The 20,385-nt window shown below is 36.0% G+C and overlaps 3 protein-coding genes across 6 annotated transcripts; 1 reads left to right on the forward strand and 2 right to left on the reverse strand.

Moving 5' to 3' along the window:
* Nucleotides 1–364: 364 nt before the first annotated feature.
* On the reverse strand, nucleotides 365–1,501 carry LOC116125058. Of its 2 annotated transcripts, XR_004127282.1 has the most exons (3): nucleotides 1,133–1,501; nucleotides 618–863; nucleotides 367–430 (listed from the first exon to the last, which is right to left on the reverse strand). XR_004127282.1 is itself a non-coding variant. In XM_031410791.1 (2 exons), the coding sequence occupies exons 1-2, from the start codon at nucleotides 1,374–1,376 to the stop codon at nucleotides 670–672; spliced, it is 438 nt and encodes a 145-aa protein (XP_031266651.1). In that variant the 5' UTR covers nucleotides 1,377–1,501; the 3' UTR covers nucleotides 365–669. The 2 variants fall into 2 exon arrangements, 1 of the variants encoding a protein (XP_031266651.1); XM_031410791.1 differs by having other exon boundaries at nucleotides 365–863.
* A 1,732-nt stretch (nucleotides 1,502–3,233) lies between these two features.
* Nucleotides 3,234–4,611, reverse strand: LOC116125057. Its single transcript, XM_031410790.1, has 2 exons — nucleotides 4,235–4,611; nucleotides 3,234–3,748 (listed from the first exon to the last, which is right to left on the reverse strand). The coding sequence occupies exons 1-2, from the start codon at nucleotides 4,500–4,502 to the stop codon at nucleotides 3,420–3,422; spliced, it is 597 nt and encodes a 198-aa protein (XP_031266650.1). The 5' UTR covers nucleotides 4,503–4,611; the 3' UTR covers nucleotides 3,234–3,419.
* Nucleotides 4,612–8,308: 3,697 nt separating this feature from the next.
* On the forward strand, nucleotides 8,309–20,356 carry LOC116125059. Of its 3 annotated transcripts, XR_004127284.1 has the most exons (3): nucleotides 8,309–8,625; nucleotides 9,884–9,946; nucleotides 10,018–10,273. XR_004127284.1 is itself a non-coding variant. In XM_031410792.1 (2 exons), the coding sequence occupies exons 1-2, from the start codon at nucleotides 8,487–8,489 to the stop codon at nucleotides 20,178–20,180; spliced, it is 426 nt and encodes a 141-aa protein (XP_031266652.1). In that variant the 5' UTR covers nucleotides 8,309–8,486; the 3' UTR covers nucleotides 20,181–20,356. The 3 variants fall into 3 exon arrangements, 1 of the variants encoding a protein (XP_031266652.1); XR_004127283.1 differs by lacking the exon at nucleotides 9,884–9,946; XM_031410792.1 differs by lacking the exons at nucleotides 9,884–9,946; nucleotides 10,018–10,273 and adding an exon at nucleotides 19,894–20,356.
* The last annotated feature ends 29 nt before the right edge of the window (nucleotides 20,357–20,385 follow it).

Genomic DNA, 20,385 nt, shown 5'->3' on the forward strand with positions numbered 1-20,385 from the left:
CGTAATAGCCTTACAGATTTGACCTCCCTGGGCAACCCTTTCATCGCAGATAATAGATACCATCTCTAATAAGCGGGGGTGAACCTCTACTCCAAACGGCTGTAGATGCATTGATAGAAAGACAAGCAACCGAACCGAACACCCGAGAGAGGAATACAAGGGGGGACAAGTGATGGAACACTAGACCACTGCTCCACCTCCCTGGGAAGTCTATAGAGATCTTGACCCCTCTGTGCCTTTATCGCTCTCCTCAGAAATCATTCTTGAACTTCCAGGACTGTCCCAAGTTCAGAAAATTGTGCTTGACCAAAGACAGAGTATGTTGCCGACTTGAATATAACATAGAACATGATATTATCTTTCACCACGCACAAGGCAGGGTAATGCTATGTCTTTTCTCAGCAAAATACACATGCCATCCTCAGTTCAGCTGAGTTAAAGCATGAAAACAGGAGATTACATAGTTATTAGCATATAGCATCTGAAGCACAAGAAAACTTAATTATATAAGCATGGCATACAAGCAGTTGCGTAAAGACCATTTCAATGGTCATATTTCATATTTGGCTTCCTAGATCTAACCCCAGGAACTATTAGATTATCCAACAAATGCTTACTCAAATTCTGATCTCGTCTTCTGGTTTTTGATTCAAACCAAGGATGGTGTTCTTACAATTTTGACTTACGTATCTTGGTTTGCTCAAGTGATTTCCGACAATCACTGAGTTCTTTCTCCATTCTGCCTACCTTATCTTTCAGTTCCTGCACATCTTTTTTAAGTTCCTGCACATCTTTTTTATGTTCCTTGGACTTCTTGTCATCGCCGAGTGACCGATTGACAATTTTATATACTATCGGTCCACCTGAAATGCAGTAGAAATCCAATTTAGAAAATAAATTAAATGATAAGTAACACTTATCCTTATTGTTTGAAACTTCGTAATAGTCAAAAGACACTAGAACTTCGCAAAAAAAATCCTACTTATACAAACAGTACCCATATTCCATATAAGCTCTTCCTCAACATTAAGGGATTTCTTATTCTTCTTCAACATAAAGTGAATTTTTATTAAAACAAAAAGATGATAAAACAAATAACAAATAAAGTAGTAATACGAAAAGTACACCACACCAGGGACGAATTTAAGGCCCTCTTGAACAGCGGCGGCGGCAATCTTGGACCTGGTATCTTCATCTGGCAAGTGTTGATTGAGCTTTTCGATTGCAGCATTGTCGGTGAAAATATTATGGATCTTTGCAACGGCGGCACGGCAGTAATCGTAAGAGCTCCAATACAAGTGCTTCACTGAGCTTTGATTTGGTGCGTTCCGTTTTATTGAATCATATGTTGAAGATATGCAATCCAGAATCCCCATTTCCTTCTCGAGAAGAAAGTATGACCAGAGCACTGATCACTGTCTAGTTTCCACTACTGAAGCCAAACCTTTTGGAAAAGTCAAATAGTCAATGTTTTAATATTTAAAAACAATTTAAGGTAGCGTTTGGTTTTAATTTTTAAGATTCGAATAAAATAATGCATAATCTTTTATCGTAAATAATATTTATTGTTAGTAATATCAGGATAACTAAATTATCTTTTAAATGGGTGTTAATATAATATTATTGAGATAATTTTAGTTTTGTCTTTATTTTACCCATAATTTTTTATCATTTTGGATACATTTATCTTCATATGTCTATCAAATAACAATTATTCAAACCTCTTATATTTTAGAATTTAACAAAAACAGTCGTCACAAAAAAGTTTAAAAGTTAATAAAATATCTTTTAACTATCCAAGATCATCATCGGCCGCTAGCTACACCGCTGGCCAACGGAGAAAGTCAGTCATATCTTTTGGGAAAGTCAATGTTTCAATATTTAAAAACCATTTACAAGAGTAAACAACATACTACCACCCAAGGTTTGGTGAATCTACGGCTCCCTCCCCTAGTTTAATAAATTCTAGATTCCCACCCTTGGTCATTTACACTACATTAAAGTTGAAATAAAAATAAACATTTAAATAACCCTCCACATCTCAAATTTCTCTCACAAGCACCCTCCACAATCCACATCTCAAGTTTGAAATCTGATGATCGCACCCCTGCAACAGAAACACTACTTGATCTCAAGTCTGGTGAAAGTACTTGTTGATTTCTCTAAAAAAAAAAAAAAAAATTGTGAACCATTTTACTTGCAAGTCTACTAATATCAATGGAGAATGTCAAATTGTGAACTTGTGCTTCACTGGACAAAGATGATCCAAAGTGACCTCAAACCTTGTACACAATGTGAACTACGTCTCTAGCATGATGAAACATAATGCCCTATGAATATCTTTTTGCTGCTTAGCTTTTGTCTGCTCTTTATGTTTGGTTTCTGAGGGGCTCTTGTGTCCAGGTTTGTTTAAGTGACTGTCTTCTGGTGGTTGTAATATAATCTTGTGGCAACAATATAATATATGCAAATTATACTTTTAATCTTTGATTCTGTTGTCATTTCCTTTCTGCCTTCTTTGTTGAGTATGAAAATGGCCTTAGACTATCCTGAACTCTTCGTTATTCATCTAAGCTTAACTATTGAATATTGTGTATTATCCGAAGTACTTTAGATGCTCACAGTTTTATGATCATCCAATGTACAGTTTGTACTGTACAATTGCTTACCATTATTTTAATAGATCATTAGATCATACATAATGTCTCATAGTTGTATTTACAGAATAAGACAATGGGAACCGTACCAAAAGGACGAGAAGAATAAAAACATGAAAAATATGGAAATTTGTAGAACTGATGTTAGATTCCAGGATTGACTATCTGAATACACAATTAATTTGCAAATACTTCAAGTGGTATCAACAGTTGTGAGAGAATGTCGTGAAATTGAGTTATAAACCTACATTACTGTAAATAATACAAGGGACAAATGTTTGGCCAAAGAAAACCTATGCTTCTCTTAAAACCATGTCAAATTGGTTAGTTTATAAGCATCAAATCGTAGTGAAAACTTGAGTGGAGTTAAACTCGAAAGAAACTGGGAACAAGCAACAAAGATGAACCATATCTTCTTCTATATTCGCTGTGGCTCTGTTGAGCTCATTCTTCTGCCCTGATCAGAATGATAACAGAAACCATTCTTGAACTTCCAGGACTCTCCTAAGTTCAGAAAATTGTGCTTGACCAAACATAGAATATGTTGTTGACTTGAATATAACATAGAACATGATATGATCATTTACAACACACAAGGTAGGGTATTACTATGTCTTTTCTCAACAAAATACATACCATCCTTAGTTCAGCTGAGTTAAAGCATGAACACGGGAGATTACAAATTATTAGCATATAGCATCTGAAGCACAAGAAAACTTAATTACATAAGCATGGCATCCAAACACTTGCTTAGAGACCATTTCATTGGTCGTATTTCATATTTGGCTTCCAAGATTTAACCCCAGGAACTATTAGATTATCCAACAAATGCTTACCCACAAATTCTGTCATCATGAAAATTCTGATCACGTCTTCTGGTTTTTGATTCAAACCAAGGGTGGTGTTCCTACAATCCAGTTCCCTGATTGGCTTACGTATCTCGGTTTGCTCAAGTAATTTTCGATAATCACTGAGTTCTTTGTCCATTCTGCCTAGCTTATCTTCCAGTTCCTGCAGAATTTTTGTATCGTCGTTGGACTTCTTGTCATACCTAAGTGATCGATTGACAATGTCATATAATATTGGTCCACCTGAAATGCAGTAGAAATCCAATTTAGAATATAAATTAAATGATAAGTAACACTTATCCTTGTTTGAAACTTCCCACAGATAACTTTTGACATTATGGCATTTTGCACTTATCATTATGACATTATGGCATTCACCTAACAAAATTGCCTTGAGCCCTCATCGCGTACAAGTTTTCTTATGATATCTTATAAATTTCATAATATCCTTCCTTGAAGAATCATACCACCGATATATCTATTAATAATCAAGCACCAACAGAACTTCGTAACAGCCAAAAGACACTAGAACTTCGTAACAGCCAAAAGACACTAGAACTTCGTGAAAAAAATCCTTACTTATAAAAACAGTACCCATATTCCATAAAAGCTCTTCTTCAACATCAAGTGATTTCTTATTCTTCTTCAACATAAACTGAATTTTTATTAAAACAAAAAGATAATAAAACAAATAACAAATAAAGTAGTAATACGAAAAGTACACCATACCAGGGACGAATTTAAGGCCCCCTAGAACAGCGGCGGCGGCGGAGTTTTTGGCCAAATTTTCGGCGATCTTGTACCTGGTATCTTCATCTGGCAAGTGCTGGTTGAGCTTTTCGATTACAGCTTTGCTGGGGAAAACATTATGGATCTTTGTAACGGCGGCACGGCTGTAATCGTAAGAGCTCCAATACAAGTGCTTCACTGAGCTTGGATTTGGTGCGTTCCTTTTTATTGAATCACATGTCGAAGATATGTAATCCAGAATCCCCATTTCCTTCTCGAGAAGAAAGTATGACCAGAGCACTGATCAGTGATCACTGTCTAGTGTCTACTACTGAAGCCAAACCCTTTGGGAAAGTCAATGTTTTAATATTTAAAAACAATTTAAGGTAGCGTTTGGTTTAATTTGTTAAGATTCCTCGTTACATAATCTTTTATTATAATAGTATTTACTATTAAAGTGTGATTGGATTATATAATATTTTTTTATCTTAATAATAAAGTTATTGGAAAGAAAGATTATATTGTAGATTATCGGATTTAAATTATTATTGTACTTGGTTCAATTGGGATGTATTAATAATTAATATGTTTGGTTAATAGTAATAATAAATGTCCTGAAATACTCTTTTACTATAATGCCCTTTAGATGATTACTAGATATAAATAATTAAGGGCTTGTTTGTTTTATTATTTCAAGCCCTATTCTTTATCCTATTCCCAAAATACTTGTTTGTTTAATTATTTGGGAAATACTATTCTATTTTTTTAATTACTTTAGACCCCTTAAGTTTATTAACTTAAAAAACACCCCCAAAAAAGTTTAAAATTAAACAAAAACAACCCCACCCACCTATAGTTGCCAGATTCCGGCAACCACCATCTGTGGTGCCCGGAATCTGTCACAACAGCCTAAAAACGATAGGAAATGGCCATTTATTCACCGATCTGGCCTTTTGCAGCCGTTGATGGCCAAATCTGGCTGTAGATCGGAAAAGGCCAGATCGACATACCATCGGCCAGATTCAACCAGTCTTAGTCGTAACGGCAGATTCCGACCAGATTCCAGTGGTGGTGGTCGGAATCTGGCATTGTGGTGATGGGGGTGTTTTTGTCATTTTACAAATTGGGTGTTTTGTAATTATTAACAAAGCCAAGGATATTTTGGTCCACATTGTCCACTGTTTTGGGGCAAAATTGGACCGAAATTTGGATTACCGAAGTAATATTTTAATGCCACCCTCCCCCCAGGTAATATTATTCTCGGTGATTTATCCCCTTTTTGGCACTGTTTGTCATCTTATTTTCCTGTAATATTTTTGTACAAAAATCTCAAACACGATAATCTGCTCACTTAAACAAATATTACCTTGTTAATAAATTTCAACCCAATCCAAACGGGCCCTCAGTAATATTAGAGGTAATTAGATTACCTTCCCAAGGGATGTTAATATAAGATTATCAGGGTAATCTTAATTTTGTCTCTATTTTGCCCTTAATTTTTTATCATTTCGAACACATTTTCCCTTATATGTCTACCAAATAACAATTCCCGGACCCCCTATATTTGAGAATTTAGCTAAAACACCCTCGTCAAAAAAAAGTTTAAAAGTTAACAAAATACCCTCAACTACCCAAGACTATCACTGGTCGCTAGCCACCACTGTTGGCCGCCAGAGAAAGTCATCATATCGGCACAAGACCGGTAGGATCTTGCCGGTCATGTGCTGGTAAGGACGTGTCTAGCCGTTTCACGACCAAAGATGTGGCCGTGAAATGCCACAGATTTTGGCTGTGAAATGGCTGCCGACCAGATCTGGCCGAATTAGGCCTTACCAGAGCACGATCAACCAGATCCGCTCGGTCATGCTCCATTACGGCGGCTGCCGATGGTGATGGTTGACTGTCGGCGGTGGCTTGGGGTGGGTAGGGGTGATTTTGCTACAAATTAAAGTTTTATATAGTTGGGGTGTTTTAGCAAAATTTCAAATATAGAGGGTTAACAAATATAATATAAAAAATAATAGAATAAAATAATAATAAAAATAATATTATATTATAATTTACAAAGAAGGACAATTTAGTAATCTACATAACATACTCACTCATTTATCCTATCAACCAAACATATTATTATAATATACCCACCAATTTATTTCAACCAACCAAACATATTTCTCTAAAGATTCCCTAGTAATCTATCTTTCCAGTAATATAACATTCCTCAATAATGTAACATTCCTTGAACCAAACGCACCCTAAGAGTAAAGATATATTCCCACCCAAGGTTTGGTGAATCTACAGTTCCCACCCTGGTTTCATACATTCTAAATGCTTGCCCTTAAATTAACAAAATGGTTTAATGGAATGGTTAAAGGTAAAGGCATCATTTATACGGCATTAAAGTTGAAATAAAAATAAAAATTTTAAAATAACCCTTCACATCTCAAATTTCTCTCACAAGCACTGTCTGCATCTCAAGTTTGAAATCAGACGATCGTACCCCTACAACAGAAACGCGACTTGGCAGCTCGTGGACGGCAAACGACAAGTGGGGGAGGGTGGTGGAGGTGTGGGTTTTGTTGAGTAGAGGATGAGGATTCGAATGGTTGTGAAAGAGGTATTTTCGATGTCAAAATCAATTGGAATTTGATCGTAAACTTGGAGAATCACGCGAGATTGTAGGGGCTCTCGATCAGCGATTTGTGGATGCATTGGGGTGGGAGTGTGAGGTGTTTTGGTGATTGTGGCGTGGGGGTTCTGATGGTGGTGACAGGGGAGCTTGGTGATGTCGGAATCGGCTGGAAACGACCTAGGAGTGGTAGTGGTTAAGAGGAAAAGTCGCGGAACTGGTGCAATCCAACCATCCTGGTGGGCGGCAGTTAGGCAAGGATGGAGGGTGTCGATCCCAGTCTCCTTCGCATCGTTGCTGCCATTGGCTTTATGGTGCCGATTGTGGTGGCTGGGGTTTGCCCAGCTCGTAGGGGTGCGATGGACAAGCTTCCATCTTTCAGGGAGGTTTTTGATATTTAGTTGCCATAATTAAAAGTAAAAGTTAAAGGGTAGTTTGGTAATAATACATTCTATATTATATCAAAACCTACAAATCACTAATGGTGTTAATTTAAGAGTGTGAATCTAGAATTTATGAAACCATAGGTAGAAACTTGTAGATTCGCCAAACATTGGGTGGGAAAATGTCGTTTACCCAACAATTTAATGTTGAACTTGAAAAATACAAATATGGAGAGCTAATTGTATTATTCCCTTGGGTTTGGGTCACGGGAATTCGGACACTTTTATCTATTTCAATATGAGAATGCGTCACTAATAGGCGAAGGATATATGGTAAATTTCATTTAGGCCGAAAAGGAATCCTAAAACTAGGGTTTTCACTAATATTTAAGAAAAACTGGTGGATGACAAATATTTATGAATACAACGTGTTGTTTGACGACAAAAAATACGATGTCGGTTTTACAATCGAATGACATGTCATTGAGAAGGAACACAACATCGTTTCGGATATGAGTACGACTTGTCATCCATCTTGAAACGACATAATTTAATCAGTAATACTATATTCACAAACCATTTTCACTAACTTTCTCTCATAAACGCGACGTGTCAGCTCATAATCGGTCAGCTTGCAATAGATCCTGCTTGCCTAACAATGGGTTCTGTCTGACCAAATGCGAGCTATCACGTCAGCATTAGTGAAAGAAGTTTATGAGAAGTATTTGTTAGCGTATCTTTATTCTAATTTAATTCAAAAGACGTGTCGATTTCCTAGTATGACACGATGTTGTTTGATAATTGGATGGCTTGTTGTTCATATTAGGAATAACATGTCGTATTTATACGGAACGACGTCTTCTGGAATATTTTTAACCCCTTAATCTTTTGGGTAATGTTATGCGTACTAACGAATTTTACTAATTAGCATACTAACCTTTGTTAAAATTAAATATGGTACCCGTACTATGCTTTAGGTTAGTACGCTGGTTAGTAAAATTCGTTAGTATGCATGGTATTATTGTAATCTTTCACTAAATATCTATAAAGTAATTTTAGGTTTCTTATTGGACCTAAATGATATTTACCATCGAGAATTTTAAGATTAAAACCTCAAAAAAATATCTATGTTAGTAGTCTCCGGTTTGAAGTTTCGTTTTGGTTGGTAGCTAAATCTGCCGCTAAATTACAAAGCACGAGCTGCAGCCGTTACAATTCCCGTTTCTTCTCCGTTTCCGGGATGGCGAACGTTGTTAAATTTGACAGAGATTATCACGTCCCCGACCCATACCGCCGCGGGAAGATCGGATGGTTCCTCACGAATTTCACCAAGTTTACCGTCGATTCCGCCGTCAACGTCTCTTTCAAAGGCGTCGTTGGTAATAGAACTTAAGTTCTTTTATAGTTATCTATTTTTTACTTATATACCGGAAAAAATTACCTTGAATTAATGGTGGAGTAGGACGCAGCAGACGTTTAATTTATAATTTGATATGGATTTTTGTGATGTATAGCTCTGATTCTGTTGCAATTCTATTAATGATTGTATGGGTATGATTGTGATTGAAATGGGTTTCTTTCTTTGACATTGAATCAGTAAAGCTTTTAACTTTTTGTAACAAGTTGAGCTTTTGTAAGTGTACTGTGTATAAAAAGGATCTTTGCTTTGTAAGTGAGCCGGGGAAGTTCATTTTAACACTGAATGAAAGAAATCAATTATGTTTTTAAAATTTATAGGTTACATAGAACTACAACGACTTGTCTGATGGTTCTCGTAATGATAATTTTCATGTTTCAAACACCCGAGGATATGATGCTCTGTTATATTTGTTTCTGTATTCATAGGGGAAGTTATTAGGATAGACCTTTACTGAACAAACGGACGGAAAACTTTATAAAACAATGTCTTGTTATTCAAAAATATGTTTAACATTTTCGGATGATACAAATTTTGTGTTGAAACTTTCACATGCTAATGAAGCCAATATTTGTATCGTTGTTGTTTTAAAGCAATTAAATAAAAATGATTACTGGTTATATATATATGTGTGTTTAATGCTGTAAATGAGCAAAATATATGTCACGTGTATAACCAATTCTTAGAGTTGTCATACTTGACACCTTGTAGTCTTTTTTGTCTCTAGAATTATAGCATAAACATAATTTTTGTTCCTGTTGGTTTATTTTTAACATCTGAGGTTGTTTGTGAAATGTTATGTAAATTGCATATGTGAGAGTGCGACCACTTCTTAATACAAGAAGCTGCATCTAACTTAAGCAGAGCTATTTTTTTTTGATGTGCTAGAGAGATGAAGAATAACACCACTTTCATTAACCTAGAAATTTATATTTTCCCCCCCTCTTGTGTTATCATATTTAATTGTTACAAAGTTTACATTTGTGAATTAAAGACTAGGCTTAACTCTTACAGAATTTAGATGGGCGAGTCAGAGACTAGGCTTGGTCAACTTAGATATACCATAATCTGTAGTAGCTCAAACTTGAGTCCGGATAATCTTTTGGATTTTGTGTCATTCTACAGCACAATTATGAATTTAAATAACTGTGGTCTTGTGTTTAGTCTCTTGAAAGTTTTTTGTTTGTTGCACTACTTACCCTGATTCCTTTCTTTTGTAGAAAGATCTCTTTGGTATCCTCTTTGTTCACATCATCTCTGTAATGGACTTTTTATTTTTTGAGGTATACATATGCACTCATAGATACAGCGCTGTCTGAATGTGTTTAACATATTTCTCATTTGGATCATGCAGGCGGAAGGAAAGTATGACCAGAGCACTGATCACTGTCTAGTAGTAGACAGTGTCTACTACTGAAGCCAAACCTTTTGGGAAAGCCAATGTTTTAATATTTAAAAACAATTTAAGGTAGCGTTTGGTTTTAATTTTTAAGATTCTTTTGCTTGTCAATAATAAAACATTACATAATCTTTTATTGTAAATAATGTTTATTGTTAGTAATATTAGGGATAATTAAATTACCTTTTCAATGGATGTTAATATAAGACTACCGAGATAATCTTAATTTTGTCCATATTTTGCCCTTAATCTTTTTTCGTTTTGGACACATTTGCCCTCATATATCTATCAAATAACAATTATTCAGACCCCTTATATTTGAGAATTTAACTAAAACACCCTGTCACAAAAAAGTTTAAAAGTTAACAAAATACCTTTAACTACCCAAGATCATCACCGGCGAATAGCCACCACCGCTGGCCGTCGGAGAAAGTCGTCATATCTTTTGGGAAAGTCAATGTTTCAATATTTAAAAACCATTTACAAGAGTAAACATGTTATCACCCAAGGTTTGGCGAATTTGCAGTTCCCACCCCTAGTTTCATAATTTCTAGATTCCCACCCTTGGTCATTTACACTACATTAAAGTTGAAATAAAAATTTGAAAATAACCCTCCACATCTCAAATTTCTCTCACAAGCACTCTCCACAATCCACATCTCAAGTTTGAAATCTGACAATCGCACCCCTGCAATAGAAACACGACTTGATCTCAAGTCTGGTGAAAGTACTTGTTGATTTCTCTAAAAAAAAAAAAAAAAAAAATTGTGAACCATTGTACTTGCAAGTCTACTAACGTCAATGGAGAATGTCAAATTGTGAACTTGTGCTTCACTGGAAAAAGATGATCCAAAGTGACCTCAAACCTTGTACACAATGTGAACTACATCTCTAGCATGATGGAACATAATGCCCTATGAATATCTTTTTGCTGCTTAGCTTTTGTCTGCTCTTTATGTTTGGTTTCTGAGGGGCTCTTGTGTCCAGGTTTGTTTAAGTGACTGTCTTCTGGTGGTTGTAATATAATCTTGTGGCAACAATATAATATATGCAAATTATACTTTTAATCTTTGATTCTGTTGTCATTTCCTTTCTGCCTTCTTTCTTGAGTATGAAAATGGTCTTAAGACTATCCTGAACTCTTCGTTATTCATCTAAGCTTAAATATTGAATATTGTGTATGATCCGAAGTACTTAAGATGCTCACAGTTTTATGATCATCAAATGTACAGTCTGTACTGTACAATTGCTTACCATTATTTTAATAGATCATTAGATCGTACAGAATGTCTCATAGTTGTATTTACAAAGTAAGACAATGGGAACCGTACCAAAAGGACCAGAAACAAGAGAAGAATAAAAACATGAAAAATAAGACAATGGGAACCGTACCAAAAGGACCAGAAACAAGAGAAGAATAAAAACATGAAAAATATGGAAATTTGTAGAACCGATGTTAGACTCCAGGATTGACTATCTGAATACACAATTAATTTGCAAATACTTCAAACTGTATCAACAGTTGTGAAAGAAGATTGTGAGATTGAATTGCAAACCTACGTTACTGTAAATAATACAAGGGATGAATGTTTGGCCAAAGCAAACCTATGCTTCTCTTAAAACCATGTCAAATTGGTTAGTTTATAAGCATCCAAATCCTCATGCATCCAATCGTGGTGAAAACTTGAATGGAGTTAAACTCAATAGAAACTGGGAACAAGCAACAAAGATGAACCATATCTTCTTCTATATTTGCCGCGGCTCTGTTGAGCTCATTCTTCTGCCCCGATCAGAATGATAACAGAAACCATTCTTGAACTTCCAGGACTGTCCCAAGTTCAGAAAATTGTGCTTGACCAAACATAGAATATGTTGTTGAATATAACATAGAACATGATATGATCATTTACAACACACAAGGTATGGTATTACTATGTCTTTTCTCAACAAAATACATACCATCCTCAGTTCAGCTGAGTTAAAAGCCATGAACACGGGAGATTACAAATTATTAGCATATAGCATCTGAAGCACAGAAAACTTAATTACATAAGCATGGCATCCAAACACTTGCTTAGAGACCATTTCATTGGTCGTTTCATATTTGGCTTCCTAGATCTAACCCCAGGAACTATTAGATTATCCAACAAATGTCACCACAAATTCTGTCATCATGAAAATTCTGATCACGTCTTCTGGTTTTTGATTCAACAAGGGTGGTGTTCCTACAATCCAGTTCCTGATTGGCTTACGTATCTCGGTTTGCTCAAGTAATTTTCGATAATCACTGAGTTCTTGTCCATTCTGCCTGCTTATCTTCCAGTTCCTGCAGAATTTTGTATCGCGTTGGACTTCTTGTCATACCTAAGTGATCGATTGACAATGTCATATAATATTGGTCCACCTGAAATGCAGTAGAATCCAATTTAGAATATAAATTAAATGATAAGTAACACTTATCCTTGTTTGAAACTTCCCACAGATAACTTTTGACATTATGGCATTTGCACTTATCATTATGACATTATGGCATTCACCTAACAAAATTGCCTTGAGCCCTCATCGCGTACAAGTTTTCTTATGATATCTTATAAATTTCATAAATCTTCCTTGAAGAATCATACCACCGATAATCTATTAATAATCAAGCACCAACAGAACTTCGTAACAGCCAAAAGACACTAGAACTTCGTGAAAAAAATCCTTACTATAAAAACAGTACCCATATTCCATAAAAGCTCTTCTTCAACATCAAGTGATTTCTTATTCTTCTTCACATAAACTGAATTTTTATTAAAACAAAAGATAATAAACAAATAACAAATAAAGTAGTAATACGAAAAGTACACCATACCAGGGACGATTTAAGGCCCCTTGAACAGCGGCGGCGGCGGAGTTTTTGGCCAAATTTTCGGCGATCTTGTACCTGGTATCTTCATCTGGCAGTGCTGGTGAGCTTTTCGATTACAGCTTTGCTGGGGAAAACATTATGGATCTTTGTAACGGCGGCACGGCTGTAATCGTAAGAGCTCCAATAAGTGCTTCACTGAGCTTGGATTTGGTGCGTTCTTTTTATTGAATCACATGTCGAAGATATGTAATCCAGAATCCCCATTTCCTTCTCGAGAAGAAAGTGTGACCAGAGACACTGATCAGTGATCACTGTCTAGTGTCTACTACTGAAGCCAAACCCTTTGGGAAAGTCAATGTTTTAATATTTAAAAACAATTTAAGGTAGCGTTTGGTTTATTTGTTAAGATTCCTCGTTACATAATCTTTATTATATAGTATTTACTATTAAGGGTGTTTGATTATATAATTTTTTTATCTTAGTAATAGATTATTGGAAAGAAAGATTAGTATAGATTACAGATTTAAATTTATTGTACTTGGTTCAATGGGATGTATTATAATTAATATGTTTGGTTAATAGTAATAACAGATATCCTGAAATACTCTTTTACTAGAATGCCCTTTAGATGATTCTAGATATAATAATTAAGGGCTTGTTTTTTTATTATTTCAAGCCCTTTCTCTATCCTATTCCAAAATATTGTTTGTTAATTTTTTGGGAAATACTATTCTATTTTTTAATTACATTTAGACCCCTTAAGTTTATAACTTAAAAACACCCCCAAAAAAGTTTAAAAATTAACAAAACAACCCACCCACTCATAGTTGCCAGATTCCGGCAACCACTCAGTGGTGCCGAATCTGTCACAACAGCCTAAAAACGATAGGAAATGGCCATTTATTCACCGATCTGGCCTTTTGCAGCCGTCGATGGCCAGATCTGGCCGTAGATCGAAAAGGCCAGATCGACACACCATCGCCAGATTCAACCATCTGGTGTAACGGCAGATTCCGACCAGATTCCAGCGGTGGTGGTCAGAATCTGGCACTGTGGTGATAGGGGTGTTTTGTCATTTTAAATGGGTGTTTGTAATTATTACAAAGCCAAGGATATTTCGTCCACATTGTCCTTGTTTTGGGGCAAAATTGGACAGAAATTTGATTACCGAAGTAATATTTTAATGCCACCCTCCCCCCAGGTAATATTATTCTCGTTGATTTACCCCCTTTTGGCACTGTTTGTCATTCTTATTTTCTGTAATATTTTTGTACAAAAATCTCAAACACGATAATCTGCTCACTTAAACAAATATTACCCTTGTTAATAAATTTCAACCCAATCCAAACGGGCCCAGTAATATTAGAGGTAATTAGATTACCTTCCCAAGGGATGTTAATATAAGATTATCAAGGTAATCTTAATTTTGTCTCTATTTTGCCCTTAATTTTTTATCATTTTGAACACATTTCCCTTATATGTCTACCAAATAACAATTCCCAGACCCCTATATTGAGAATTTAGCTAAAACACCCTCGTCAAAAAAAAGTTTAAAAGTAACAAAATACCCTCAACTACCCAAGACCATCACTGGTCGCTAGCCACCACTGTGGCCGCCAAAGAAAGTCATATTCGGCACAAGACCGGTAGGATCTTGCCGGTCATGTGCTGGTAAGGACGTTTCTAGCTTTCACGACCAAAGATGTGGCCGTGAAATGCCACAGATTTTGGCGTGAAATGGCGACCGAAATCTGCCGATTAGGCCTTACCAGAGCACGATCAACCAGATTCAGTCGGCGGCCCATTACGGCGTTGCCGATGGTAGTGGTTGACTGTCGGCGGTGGCTTGGGGTGGGTAGGGTGATTTTGCTATAAATTAAAGTTTATATAGTTGGGTGTTTTACGAAATTTCAAATATAGAGGGTTAAAGATATAATTTAAAATATAGAATAAAATAATATTATATTATATTATAATTTAAAAAGAAAGGTAATTTAGTATATCACATAACATACTCACTCATTTATCCATTAACCAAACATATTATTATAATATACCCACCAATTTATTTCAACCAACTAAACACATTTCTCTAAAGATTCCCTAGTAATCTATTTTCCAGTAATACAACATTCCTCAATAATATAACATTCCTTGAACCAAAACACCCTAAGAGTAAAGATATATTCCCACCCAAGGTTTGGTGAATCTACAGTTCCACCCTGGTTTCATACATTCTAAATGCCTGCCCTTAAATTAACAAAATGGTTTAGGAATGGTTAAGGTAAAGGCATTATTATACTGCATTAAAGTTGAAATAAAAATAAAAATTTAAAATAACCCTTCACATCTCAAATTTCTCTCACAAGCATCGTGCATCTCAAGTTTGAAATAGACGATCGTACCCCTACAACAGAAACGCGACTTGCAGCTCGTGGATAGCAAACGACGAGGGGGGAGGGTGGTGGAGGTGTGGGTTTTGTTGAGTAGAGGATGAGGATTCGAATGGTTGTGAAAAGGTTTTTCGATGTCAAAATCAATTGGAATTTGATCGTAAACTTGGAGAATCATGCGAGATTGTAGGGGCTTCGTCGGCGATTTGTGGGTGCATTGGGGTGGAGGTGTGAGGTGTTTTGGTGATTGTGCGTGGGGGTTCTGATGGTGGTGACAGGGGAGCTTGGTGATGTCAGAATCGGCTGGAAACGACCTAGGAGTGGTAGTGGTTAAGAGGAAAAGTCGCGGAACTGGTGCAATCCAACCATCCTGGTGGGGGCAGTTAGGCAAGGATGGAGGTGTCGATCCCAGTCTCCTTCGCACCGTTGCTGCCATTGGCTTTATGGTGCCGATTGTGGTGGCTGGGGTTTGCCCAGCTCGTAGGGTGCGATGGAAACTTCCATTTTAGGGAGGTTTTTGATATTTAGCTGCCATAATTAAGTAAAGTTAAAGGGTAGTTTGGAATAATACATTCTATATTATATCAAAACCTACAAATCACTAATGGTGTTAATTTAAGAGTGTGAATCTAGAATTTATGAAACCATAGGTAGAAACTTGTAGATTCACCAAACATTGGGTGGGAAAATGTCGTTTACCCACAATTTAATGTTGAACTTGACAAATACAAATATGGAGAGCTAATTGATTATTCCCTTGGTTTGGGTCACGGGAATTCGGACACTTTTATCTATTTAGTATGAGAAGCGTCACTAATAGGCGAAGGATATATGGTAAATTTCATTTAGGCAAAAGGAATCCTAAAACTAGGGTTTTCACTTATATTAAGAAAAACTGGTGGATGACAAATATTTATGAATACGACGTGTTGTTTGACGACATAAAATAGATGTCGGTTGATGGGAATGCAAAATGTCATATTTAACCCCTTAATGTTTAGTCTTTTATATGTATTTGTTTTCTATTGTACTCATTATTACTTTATTTTGGTTTAGGAAGCAAATGGAGGTGGTAATTGAAAAACGGAATAATTAGGGGAATTCGGACAGTTTCGCCACTGCTTCGTATTCTGGCATAATTCTCTCATTCGAGCTCCGATTGAGATGATTCAAAATGTTGTGGAACGCTAAGAAAGAGATCTACAACTTTTATGTTTTGAGTTTTTAGAGATGATGGCTGAATAAAGGTTGTAATCGAGCTTGAAGTTGAAGCACCTGCATTGCTGACGTCCTGGAGCGTTCTGACTTGTTATGCAAGTCAGTCTATTATGCACGTTTTGAAGACGTACATGCTGCACGAAAATTACAGCTGGAACACACCACCTTCCTATTTTATTAGGACTCTATTTTATTTATTTCAATTAAATAAATAGGATTAATGTTATTTTAATATAGGAGAATATTTCTTTTAGGAGATTGAGTGGGATTTGAATTCTTAAATAGATTTTAAAAGGGAGATCAAATGAGGTTTTGAGGGACCACGCCTCTCTCTCTTCTCTTCGCGGAATTTTTCTTTCTTTTTGGAGTTTTTGGTTGATGGCCATGAACAGCTAAAAATTTTGTAACTTGGTCGTCGGAAACGGAGACCCCCGGAATCACCAACTGTGAGATCTAATCTATGTTATTTTAGTGTTCAATTTTTGTGTTGAGTATGAATGTTCTGTGCATATTCTATGATTGATGCATTAATACTAAGAGGCCTACTAGTGTATTATTTGTTGAAATCTACCGCTAAGTTTGATATCAAATCCGTAATTGTTTGATCCCTCCAACTTGTGAAGCAATCAGGAATTAATAACCTTATGAAGAACATTCAACTAAATTAAATACAACCGCTTGTGTTTGTGTTGTTTAGCTTCATCGATCTCTCAATTCTTAAGGTGCATAGATTAAATCTTGAGCGCTTGTCTAGGGTTGTTTAGTGGTAAGATTAATTAAGAGCGCTTGTTTCCTAATTAATTAAAATTAAGGAGAGATAGGAAAATAGTTCCAACGGGGAATATTCAATGTATGAATTGATTATTTTTGCATCAATGATCAGTTGTGAGATCGATGGTGGATGTTGACGGAGACCAAGTTTCGTTATATTAATTGATTTCGAAGAACTTTTTGTTTTTGGTCTTTGTTAAGAACATTTTCTGTTTACACAAAACCCCCCAGCTTTGTTCACATAACATCAAACTGACTAGCACTCTCGTGGGATCGACCCTTGCTTACCCTATTTACAGTCAGTAGTTAGGTTCGGAAGTTTTAATTCTGGGTGCCTACGACAGCACGCCATCGGTTTTACAATCGAATGCATGTCATTGAGAAGGAACACAACGTCGTTTCGGATATGAGTACAACTTGTCATCCATCTTGAAACGACATAATTTAATCAGTAATACTATTCACAAACCATTTCACTAACTTTCTCTCATAAACGCGACGTGTCAGTCATAATCGGTCAGCTGCAATAGATCCTGCTTGCCTAACAATGGGTCTGTCTGACCAAATGCGAGCTATCACGTCAGCATTAGTGAAAGAAGTTTATGAGAAGTATTTGTTGCGTATCTTATTCTAATTTAATTCAAACGAAGTGTCGATCCTAGTATGACACGATGTTGTTTGATAATTGGATGGCTTGTTGTTCATATAGGAATAACAGTCGTATTTATACGGAACGAAGTTTTCTGGAATATTTTTAACCCCTTAATCTTTCGAGTAATGTTAGGTACTAATGAATTTACGAATTAAATTATATATGGTACCCGTACTATGCTTTAGGTTAGTACGCTGGTTAGTAAAATCGTTAGTAGCATGGTATTGTAATCTTTCACTAAATATCTAAAAGTAATTTTAGGTTTCTTATTGGACCTAAATGATATTTACCACGAGAATTTTAGATTAAAACCTCAAAAAAAAATCTATGTTAGTAGTCTCCGGTTTGAAGTTTCGTTTTGGTTGGTAGCTAAATCTGCCGCTAAATTACAAAGCACGAGCTGCAGCCGTTACAATTCCCGTTTCTCTCGTTTCCGGGATGGCGAACGTTGTTAAATTTGACAGAGAGTTATCACGTCCCCGACCCATACCGCCGCGGGAAGATCGGATGGTTCCTCACGAATTTCCAAGTTTACCGTCGATTCCGCCGTCAACGTCTCTTTCAAAGGCGTCGTTGGTAATAGAACTTAAGTTCTTTTATGTTACTATTTTTTACTTATATACCGGAAAAAATTACCTTGAATTAATGGTGGAGTAGGACGCAGCAGACGTTTAATTTATAATTTGTATGGATTTTTGTGATGTATAGCTCGATTCGTTGCAATCTATAATGATTGTATGGGTATGATTGTGATTGAAATGGGTTTCTTTTTTGACATTGAATCAGTAAAGCTTTAACTTTTTGTAACAAGTTGAGCTTTTGTAAGTGTACTGTGTATAAAAGGATCTTTGCTTTGTAAGTGAGCCGGGGAAGTTCATTTTAACACTGAATGAAAGAAATCAATTATGTTTTTAAAATTTATAGGTTACATAGAACTACAACGACTTGTCTGATGGTTCTCGTAATGATAATTCATGTTTCAAACACCCGAGGATATGATGCTCTGTTATATTGTTTCTGTATTCATAGGGAAGTTATTAGGATAGACCTTTACTGAACAAACGGACGGAAAACTTTATAAAACAATGTCTTGTTATTCAAAAATATGTTTAACATTTTCGGATGATACAAATTTTGTGTTGAAACTTTCACATGCTGATGAAGCCAATTTGTATCGTTGTTGTTTGGTTCTTTTAAAGCAATTAATAAAAAATGATTACTGGTTATATTATAGTGTGTGGTTTAATGCTGTAAATGCGTAAAATATATGTCACGTGTATAAACAATTCTTAGAGTTGTCATACTTGACACCTGTAGTCTTTTTTGTCTTAGAATTATAGCAGAAACATAATTTTTGTTCCTGTTGGTTTATTTTTACATCTGAGGTTGTATGTGAAATGTTATGTAAATTGCACATGTGAGAGTGCGACCACTTCTTAATACGAAGCTGCATCTAACTGAAGCAGCTATTTTTTTGCTGCTAGGAGATGAAGAAAAACACACTTTCATTAACTAGAAATTTATATCCCCCCCCCCCCCCCCCCCCCCCCCTCACCTCCCCCCCCCCTCTTGTTACAAGTTTACGTTGTGAATTAAAAACTAGGCTTAACTCTTTCAGAATTTAGATGGGCGAGTCAGAGACTAGGCTTGGTCAATGATATACATAATCTGTATTGCTCAAACTTGAGTCGGATAATCTTTGGATTTTGTCATTCTACAGCACAATTATGAATTTAAATAACTGTGGTTGTGTTTAGTCTCTTGAAAGTTTTTTGTTTGTTGCACTACTACCCTGATTCCTTTCTTTTGTAGAAAGATCTCTTTGGTATCCTCTTTGTTAACATCATCTCTGTAATGGACTTTTATTTTTTGAGGTATACATATGCACTCATAGATACAGCGCTGTTTTGAATGTGTTTAACATATTTCTCATTTGGATCATGCAGGCGGAAGGAAATTGTATAAGATTTTGCAGGAAGGGTTCAAGAATCAACCCCCTCCATGCTCACTAAATGAGAGAACAAACTTGCACGATATCGAATCAGTGGAGGAGATGCAAGCAAAGATGGAAGAAATGCAGGAAGACATGAATATTGTGAAGCAACAAAATAAGGCATCAGCCAAACTTTCAGAACCTCCAAAGCCTCAGAAGAAGATACCTAATGAAGACATCAAGGGATCAGATCTTTTGAGAACCAAAGAGAAAAGAGTCTTCATTCGCTCCAGGCTTTAGAAATAAATGTTCATTTCACAAACCTTAGCTCCCACGAAATATGAAATATTACTATCTTAATTAGAAATTTAGTTGTGTAGTTGGAGTTTTAAGCGTAAATAAATGATAATATTTGAACAATGGCTTTCGATGAAGCCCTACTTGTATCCTGCTTAGCTATCTTTCTTCAGCTTGCTTATTTTGCTCTGATTTCTTGCTCTTATTG

This window comes from Pistacia vera, unplaced genomic scaffold (genome assembly GCF_008641045.1).
Source record: "Pistacia vera cultivar Batoury unplaced genomic scaffold, PisVer_v2 Contig160, whole genome shotgun sequence".
Lineage (NCBI taxonomy): Eukaryota > Viridiplantae > Streptophyta > Magnoliopsida > Sapindales > Anacardiaceae > Pistacia > Pistacia vera.

What these genes read in the sequence shown, in the direction of transcription:
- LOC116125058 (XM_031410791.1), bottom strand. Translation starts at nt 1,376, where the DNA reads ATGGGGATTCTGGATTGCATATCTTCAACATATGATTCAATAAAACGG. An exon ending in GGGCCTTAAATTCGTCCCTG is followed by an intron (nt 864 to 1,132) that starts GTGTGGTGTACT and finishes ACTGCATTTCAG; the next exon opens with GTGGACCGATAGTATATAAA.
- LOC116125057 (XM_031410790.1), bottom strand. Translation starts at nt 4,502, where the DNA reads ATGGGGATTCTGGATTACATATCTTCGACATGTGATTCAATAAAAAGG. An exon ending in GGGCCTTAAATTCGTCCCTG is followed by an intron (nt 3,749 to 4,234) that starts GTATGGTGTACT and finishes ACTGCATTTCAG; the next exon opens with GTGGACCAATATTATATGAC.
- LOC116125059 (XM_031410792.1), top strand. Translation starts at nt 8,487, where the DNA reads ATGGCGAACGTTGTTAAATTTGACAGAGATTATCACGTCCCCGACCCA. An exon ending in CTCTTTCAAAGGCGTCGTTG is followed by an intron (nt 8,626 to 19,893) that starts GTAATAGAACTT and finishes TGGATCATGCAG; the next exon opens with GCGGAAGGAAATTGTATAAG.